The sequence below is a fragment of the Lactuca virosa genome, chromosome 3 (assembly GCF_052849685.1).
Source record: "Lactuca virosa cultivar CGN04683 chromosome 3, Lactuca_virosa_CGN04683_v6, whole genome shotgun sequence".
NCBI classification, from domain to species: domain Eukaryota; kingdom Viridiplantae; phylum Streptophyta; class Magnoliopsida; order Asterales; family Asteraceae; genus Lactuca; species Lactuca virosa.
In genome coordinates, this window is record NC_136428.1 from 77193874 (window position 1) to 77202919 (window position 9046).

Here is a 9046-nt window from a genome sequence, read left to right on the forward strand (position 1 = left end):
TGGCTATTTTTGGAATATGCTTTGATTTTTACTAAATTCGTGGAAAATCTTTAAGGGATGTAGTTTTTTAGTCTTTTTCTCATTCAAATATCACTTGCAAGTTGCAACACAAATTAGAAAATAATCCACATACCATAGTTATGTCGTTATGGCTAACTCAAGCTTTGATTTAAATAAAATGTTTTCCTTTAACGAAATCTATCACTCAATACTCAATATATAGCAATAGTTATCAAGATTCAAGGATCAAGACTTGGCACACAATCAAATATAATGAGGGCATTCCCTAAACCGACGTTTCAGGTATTATCTCTAAAACTCTTCTTCATCCTCATTATACTCTTTTTTTCACCTCTCAATGTAGCGACGACTATTTGTACTCGTGTGTTTGCCAGCAAAAGTTCAACATAATCCTGCTAATGCCCCCAGTTACTTCTGTTCTCATCTATAAGCACTTTCGAGAGCGAGCTTTTGCAATTCTTTTGGATTTACTGGCTGTAAAGATCAGATCCTTCTCTAGTATTGTTTCTTGCCTTTGGAATTTTTAGGTAAATGGTTTATAGTGGTGTAAAAGCTTTAGTGTGCTTTATTTATTTATTTTTTTCTGTATTAACTGGCTGTAAAGATCGACTTTTACCCTAATAAATACAACCTTATGTGCTCTCCTTCGTTTTTAGGCATTATGTAGGGATGATTTTCGTATTTACGATAATTATTTTTATTATGTGGCTGTTTTGATATAAGAAACTGAATCATAATAAAGCTAAGTAGATCCTAATTTGATACATTTTCCTAATAAACAACAATGACTAACCTAAACTCTCATGGGCTGTTTTTGGTAGGAATCCTATGGAATTAAGAGGAATTGGAATCAAATTACATCACTTTTTCATGTTTGGTTCAACTTTTGAGAATGAATTGAAATTCTAAGTGAGATGAGCACGAAGAGGAAGGAATTAAATTTCAACTCGTGAAGAAAAGTACAAGATTACCATTTTATCCCTTTTTATTTTAAAACAACATATGAAAACCCTATTTCCAATTCCATGATAAATTTCAATTCCTTCTACAACATTATATGCGAACCAAACGTCAATATCTAATCTATGTCACTTTTGATTTCAGTATTTAACAAGGAGTATTTTAAGGGGAATCAGTGAACAAAGGTGGAAATAGAGTAATGTCTTCCCTGATTCGTCCCACGCATTTCCCTACGCGTCTTCTACAGGACGATGATAAGCTTCTAAACTACTGCGGGACTAAGAAACTTGAGATGGGCAAAGTAATCCACGCTCGTTCGATTGTGTCTAATGATCAGTACGGCACTAATGGTGTGTTCTATATTTTATCAAAATTTAAAGCACTGATGTCTGCACGCCGTGATTTTGATCAAATGAATAAACAAAACGTAGTTTCGTGGAGTGACGACCTAATTTCGGGGAAGTTCCCAAAGGGGCTTGCTTTTCGTTTTCTTAGAACATATAAATCAAAATGGGTTTCAAAGCTTGATCGGGATTTCCGCCTTAACCACTATAAATCTGCACTCGTGCTTACGTCTTGTATAATAGTTGAGGACGTTTTTTTAGGCAGACAGTGGCATGGGTATTTATTGAAATCTGGATTAGAGTGTCATCCGTACGTGAAAACTCCACTTGTACACTTGTATCGCATGTTGTCGGATGTGGTAGGGGCTGTGGAGGTTTTAGTTTCTATCCCTCAAACGGATACCTCCACATATAATATGTTCATGGTTGAAAAAGGTTTCTTGGATGAGGCATTGAATATCATAAGGAAAATGATGGCTGATGATCACATGGTGTGGAACAAAACTACTTATATAAGTATGTTTGGTCTTTGTGCTCGCCTTCAATATTCGGAATTGGGGAATCAAGTTCACAACAAGCTGCTAAAGAGTGATGTCGAGCTTGATGTGTCTGTATGTAATTGCAATGGTCAAGATGTATCGGAACTGTGGAAATGTTGGAGATGCTCTGAATGTTTTACGCGCGTATAAAGCTCGAGACGTGGTTTCATGGACAACAATGATGCATGGTTCCTCAGATTATGAGTTCTTTGAGGCTTCAATAAAATTATTTTCGAAAATGCAACATGACAATGTTGTTCCAGACGAATCTACCTTTTGTGTAATACTCGATGCTAGTGCTCAATTATTCTCTATGAGTTTGGGAAATTTATTCCATGCATTTGCAGAGAAGACTGGATTCAAGGGTCATAAGAAAGTCCAGGATGCCTTGATCAGCATGTACCTAAGGACTGGCGACATTAAAGCTGCGGAAAAAATGTTTTTTAGTATGACGACTGATGATATCAGAACCTGGGATATGATGATATGTGGATACTGCCTTCATGGTTTTGGAAACGAGTCGTTGGCTTTGTTTCAAGAAATGTTGGAATCAGGGGAATTAGATCCTACTTATGCAACTTTTGTTGCTGTTCTTAGTGCCTGTGGACAGTTGGGGCTTGTGGAAGAAGGGTTCTACTATTTTTATGAGTTAATGAAACAGAAGGGGCATCGAACCTGATTTAGTGCTTGGACAACCAGATGAAGCTTTTAATTTCATGGCATCAACACCATTAATCAAATTTGATTCCTATGCTTGGAAGATCATGCTCAATGCTCCTAATGTTGATAAAAACAATATGCTTACTCCACTTGCAGATTTGGTCCCTGATGAATGGTTGGCTGATGAGAGAGAAGCTTTACAAAGTTTTGGAGCTGCAAACCTCACTGAATTGACGAAAATAGTTAGGGATAGAAAAAAAGAACCCGAGCTGAGCTGGGTTGAGGTTAAGAGGCAAACACATAAGTTTGTTTCGCTTGTCAGTGGTGACCCAGAATTTGCTAAGCATCATAAAATAATCAAGTCTTTGTTTGCTAGTATTAAAGCAGATGCTGGTAATGTTGTGGAAGACTCATGTGAATGTGATGGTTATCACAGCGAGAAGCTTGCAGTAGCTTATGCCCTATTGAATGCACATGACATGGCACCAATCTTTATCATAAAGGCCTCGGGGAAGATGTGTGATGATTGCCACTCTTTTATGAAATTAATCTCAAAAGTCAAAAAAAGGTTGATCACAGTGAGAGACGACAGGTATTTCCATCACTTCCAAGATGGAAGTTGCTCCTCTGCAGATTATTTTGGTTGATATGAGGGACCAACTTGCATGCATATATACAGCCATTCTTCTTATGAATCCTCACAATATTTTTTATTCTTATGAATCTCACTTTTGTTTAGGCTTTCTTAGTTTTCAAGAAAATAATATTGTAAAAAAAACAAACGTAATGCTGCGGACATCGTCGGAAGAGGAATTTTTGTTTGTTGGATGTGTGGTTTATCTATCGCTCGGTCTTGACATTGTTAGATGTGTGTTTTCATCTCTTCATATATTCATAGATTTTAGATCGATGTGTGTTTTTTATCTATTAATTGATCGATTTTGTAAGTTTGTTTGATGTGTATTTTCATCATCTGCCGGGGCATTTACTGAGTTTACTGAAGTATTATATTTGTCATTTTTTGTTTATGTGTTTTCACTTTTCTGTAAATAAAAAATTAAATTATTATTAAATAATACTTTTAAACAATAATCTTAATGCATTCCAATCTAAACCTAATATATGTTATATTGTTGTATCTACATACTAAGACATGTAATTAACATTTTCACTTGCTATAACATGAAAAAACATCACATCAAGAACTATTATAATTACATCCGTTTTCTAATGTAATTATTTTTTTGTTATTAAAAATGATAAATGTTGTTTCGATTAAAGGCAACGTTTACAGTTTTAGCAGGATATATGTCAGGCCTTTATAAGATATATACCATTTGAATTAGAAAACAATTAAAAGAAACATCAAAACTTTTTATAATTGAGTTAAAAAAAAGCCATATTTTCTATTCAAAATGAAAATTGAATATTTTCTATCCTAAGAAACACATAATCAAAATATAACATGTAACTAATTATATTAAAATAAAAAAAAACATGTGCATCAAACTTTAATAAAATAACAAATTATAATTAATATATTATAAAATTATTAATATAAAAAAGTTTAATAAATGTATAATAAATAATGCTAGACAAACACCTTATCTTTACGTTAATGTTATAAATAGACAACGAATTATTTGTCTATTTACCATACAATTGTTTAAAAAAAATAGAGTTATAAGACTAGCAACTTCAATATTTTGTTAATTGGGTATCACTAAAATAAAGAATTCTATGTGTGTCTACCAATTAATTTTTTTCTAAAACAATAACGTATTTATAATAAAAAAGCAAAAAGTTTATTACACGCTTACAATATTAACCCTTTTATATATAAATATAGATATAGATTATCATCATGAGAAACAAAATTTTAAAGTCTTGACCATCTTATTCTTAAAAAAATAACTATCGTTTCAAATCAAGATATTAGAAATTGATCTAACCTATCACGGATATGGTTCCTTTGTCAATTTCATATTATTGTGTTAGTAAGATACAAGTTTAAATCCAAACCCAAGAAAAACAATGTCCATCCAAATTGAGCTAGGCCCATTTATAGAAACAAAAGGAAAGGAACCCACTACGTTAGAAACATTGTATACTACGCCCAGATTTAGTGGTGTACAAACCGGTTTTTTTTTTCAAACCGGTTCGGTTCTTAAAACTGGTTCGGTTCAAGTCAATATGGTCAACACCGGTTCAAGGATAAACCGGTTCTTCAATAAAAATATATGAACTTTATAGACCCGTTCGGTTCCTCGAAAACCGGTTCAGGAGAAAACCGGTTCTTCAAACCGGTTCATTGGACTTTTTTGTTTCTTTCTTTATTTTGTTGATTTAATTTAAAATGGACAGCAAAAAAGGAGTTGCTTTCCTGCAGAAAATAGAGTTTCACAGTAAGAAAGGATAAAAAAGAAAAAAGTCTGTATGCATAAAAGTACACGCATGTGTCGATCATGCATTTGTTTTTTAGTAGTCATGCCTCTGTCCATCATGCAATACATATATATATTAATATATATTTGAAGTAACTTTCCAGCAGAACAAATAGTAATATATATATATATATATATATATATATATATATATATATATATATCGAGTTCCTTTCTCTAGTATTTTGCTTTTGGAGTTCCTTTGCCCGATGAAAGCAAACACGGGAGGTGGTGGCTCGGAGAAGCTGCAATAGCAGTGGTGGTTTATGGCGATGATTCCGGTGGAGATGGTGAAGCTAGGTGATGATGGTGGTGTTCGATGGCGATAAGGAGCTGTGATGATGACGGTTCTAAACCGGTTCCCACTAAACCGGTTCTAAACCGGTTCCAACATCTATAATCTCGAACCTGTCCAAACCGGAGATTCGGTTCTCAAACCGGATCGGTTCTTCTTGAATCAGTTCACGTCAAACCGGTTTACCGGTTTATGAGGCGGTTCGGTTCCCGAACCGGTTTTTTTGTGCACGCTGGGCCAGATTAAAAGAAACAAATATACAAATACATGGATTTTTTTTAAAATGAATAACAAATAATTAAATAAAGCAGAAGGAAAAGAATACCAATACATCATTATATCTAAACTTTTTCGTTATTTTTTTTTCGCAAAGGAATTTATTACATCTTCGACATGGTCTGTTTCTATCTTTCTAATAAAAAAAAGTTTTTAGAGAGATTTCTTTCAATAGTCACACAATTACCAAGATGAAATATGACAATCTTCCCATTTTATCTATCTATTTTTATGGTGGAAAGGAATATTGTTGAAAATTGTTTAAGCGTTATTACAATAAGCAAAACTAGTGATCAAATTTTAAGTGATATATAGTATGGTGTCATATATTGAAAAAAAATGTTTTAGAAAATATTAGTAATCATACAATTATAAAAATATATCAATATATAAGACGTAGTTGCATACAATTGTAAGAACTTTAAATCTTTTTTTTAATTGTACGACTCGACCCGATTCAAACCCGCAACTAATAATTTTTTGTTTATTTTCTTTAATAATCGGTTTAACTTAAATAGTGAATTATATGGTTTTACGTTCTAAACTCGCCACGGGTGGCTGACAACTTGTCACATGGCCATGAACGTCTGTCGTGAGGTCCATGACCCATGGCCTAATGGTCTGGTTTAAGTGTGGTGATGAAATGATGTTGATGCAATACCATTTTTGATTTTTGATGTGACGGTGTTGTGGATATACCCAATGACCTAATAAAGACGAAGGATGTTGCAATTTGTTTCTAGGACGTTGAAGGATACAACGACACTATCGTCGCTAAAGTACATGCCCAAACAACGATTGTCCAAAAATATTAACAAAATAACCATAAATAAAAATATTAACTAAAAAACATCATTTTAAACATATGTCAATTCTATAAAAACAAGTGTAATTTGATTTTTTTTTTTTTTTTTTTGGATTAACAATCGAAATAATATTTTTTTTTCTGATTTACCCAAATTTTAGTATTTATTTTTCCAAAATCTACCCTAAAAGGTTTCCAGTTATCATATTTTTTTATTCAACACATAGTTTCATATTTTTTTATTCAACACCCGAACAACTTTTTTTAACCACAAAATGGTTTCCAAAATTCCAGTCAACGGAATTGGGAGGCAAAAGTTTCCGACGACTTATCGTCAAAATGTTTTAGAAAAGCTTTAACGATGCTCTGATGCCGGTATAGACTGTTAGTTGTCTTGAAATTAAAGTTATTTTCTTGTAGTGACAACCAGTTAGTGGTCTTTAACCTTAAAGTTAGGGAAGACGAGACATTGAAACCCTATATCAACATATATACATATTTTTTCTGATAATTAAGAGAATTAAAGTGGTTGTGCAACGAAAGCGTGGAAACAATCAAATAAACTATGACTAAAGGACTATTTGCATTCGAAATATACATGGAATCATCAACTTAATTTGCATAAGCAATCGTGACTAGTTGCATGATGAAGGTATCTTAATATTTTCTTATAATTTATCAAACCCAACCAGAAGTTGAAATCATCAATCGTTACTATCTCCACGCAGTTGCTCCATGTTCTCTTCATGTTCACGCTCTTTTCAACTCCTTTAATTTTTCCTAGTGGGATAGAAACCTACACAGAACAATTTAAAGGTCATGAAATAATTCAAAATCTGAGAATTGCATGCATGAGAGGAAAGTACTTCCGATCGAATCCCCTCCTACATACCTTATATTGGAACTTTACTAGCTCGCCTGTCCTAGAATACGTTATGATGGTCCTATCACTGCAAAAGGCAACCCTTTCTGTAGACACAAACAGCACACCTGCAATGGCACCTGCTGTAGTGTACAAACAGCATTGAGAAGCCTGCAACAGTTTCTCTTCTTCTTTGATGCTGAAGCGCTTCCTAAATGGTTTGCGTTGGCTCCCAAATTGGAAGATTTTGGCACCATGATTCAACTTGTCTTTCATGATTTCGATTAGTTTGGGTCCTAAACTAACTGCATACAAGAAAATAATGATATTTAATGATTCATAGATAGAGAGAACTTGAGTTGTTTATTATTACAAGTTTAGAGAAATAAACTTTACCATAATCTTTAATCCAGACTGCAAAACTGTCTTTTCTCTCTATGCCATTGATCTTGGAAGAAGTAGTAGAAAGAGGGCAATGGGGTTGATAAGGTTCAGTTGATAGTAGTCCCTTTGTTGATGATCTAATTGGAATTCCCATAACATGTTGTAAGAATCTTGGATCCATATTTTGATGGATTGCTGTGATTGATTGGGTTGCCTTTCTGGTCTGGAAGAACTTATTCAGAAATAGTTATATCTGAATTAGCTAATTAATGCTAAGTTGTTTGGTAATGTGTTTTGAATAATGCATGGTGATATTTATAGGCATATAAAGATGGCAAGAAGTAACATATTTTTAGTTGGGCGAGTGTCATCTATGTCTCATCGTTACTGCAGGTGATTAGAAGTGAGCAAATTTAAAGAATAGAATAAAGTAAGATAGGGTGAATTCTATGATTGAATTGACTTGTGTGCTCAACTGAGAATAGAAAAATTGGTGGTTTCGCTTTTGTTGGTTGGGGGAGGGGAGGCTGATTTTCCTTCAATTCATGATGTCGACACTTTCCAAGTCATCTCTATATATTAATTAGTTGGTTGTAAATTCATGTTGATGGGTGCATATATAAAGCAGATTGTAGTCTTCCTGCCGACAAGTCACATGGAAATTATATAGCTAACCAGGCTAAGGAACCTGAAATGGAAATGCTAATTAAGAGTAGTACTACTGTCTTTATCTTTGATATATCAAAATGATCTGTAAAGTGGTGGCAGAGAAGCTTTGTTATCTTTTAATTTCCATTGTGGTTGTATTCATCAGATCTTGGAACACGTTTTCCACTGTTTGCAGAATCACAAATAGCCCAACCCATGTCACTATCAAAAGATATGAGATACGATGCAATATATATACTGTCAGTGTCGATAAAGTATCACTTTTATATATTATACAATTCCTTTTGACCTAGATATTTATTTTCTTGTTTAAAATATTAACATTAACTCATATTGATATTTACCTTTCCATCATTTTTGGGATTGAACAAAAGAGTCGGTCTTTTAGTTTGTATAGTTGGACTATTGGATGGAAACCACCGTTGCTACCTTGACACACAAAAGAAATATAATCCGTTATGAGCTGCTGAACAGACCAGCCATGCAAGCCCCTAAGGTAATCGATCTTTACAACTCAAGGATTTTAAACAGACTAGTCTTCTCGCGCGGGATCACTTAAGTGCATCTACCAACCAAGTAACAACTTAAGGCCTTAATTATTTGAATCCCCTCCCTCCATAGGTTCTTTTTTATTAGGGCCACCATCTTTACTAATAGTGTTTATTTTGAAATAAGAAGGGAAAATGACATATATGCCCTATTATGTTTCTAGGGTTTACCCATTTAGCCGCTTAACTTATTTTGTGGCTTTATAAGGAAACGAATTACACTTTGTCGGATCGATTAA

At 33.6% G+C, this 9046-nt stretch overlaps 1 protein-coding gene and 1 long non-coding RNA gene across 2 annotated transcripts; one reads left to right on the forward strand and one right to left on the reverse strand.

The window, feature by feature from the left end:
• Window positions 1–233: 233 nt before the first annotated feature.
• Window positions 234–3364, forward strand: LOC145166039 (uncharacterized). Its single transcript, XR_013740332.1, has 3 exons — window positions 234–303; window positions 396–548; window positions 1126–3364. It is a non-coding gene; the product is annotated as an uncharacterized LOC145166039 (long non-coding RNA).
• Window positions 3365–6826: 3462 nt separating this feature from the next.
• LOC145166037 (GEM-like protein 7) lies at window positions 6827–7983 on the reverse strand. Its single transcript, XM_079084966.1, has 3 exons — window positions 7603–7983; window positions 7237–7511; window positions 6827–7140 (listed from the first exon to the last, which is right to left on the reverse strand). Exons 1-3 carry the CDS (start codon window positions 7769–7771, stop codon window positions 6952–6954), a joined length of 633 nt encoding a protein of 210 aa, XP_078941092.1. The 5' UTR covers window positions 7772–7983; the 3' UTR covers window positions 6827–6951.
• Between the last annotated feature and the right edge of the window lie 1063 nt (window positions 7984–9046).

What these genes read in the sequence shown, in the direction of transcription:
- LOC145166037 (XM_079084966.1), bottom strand. Translation starts at nt 7,771, where the DNA reads ATGGATCCAAGATTCTTACAACATGTTATGGGAATTCCAATTAGATCA. An exon ending in AGTCTGGATTAAAGATTATG is followed by an intron (nt 7,512 to 7,602) that starts GTAAAGTTTATT and finishes TCTTGTATGCAG; the next exon opens with TTAGTTTAGGACCCAAACTA. An exon ending in TAGTAAAGTTCCAATATAAG is followed by an intron (nt 7,141 to 7,236) that starts GTATGTAGGAGG and finishes TGTTCTGTGTAG; the next exon opens with GTTTCTATCCCACTAGGAAA.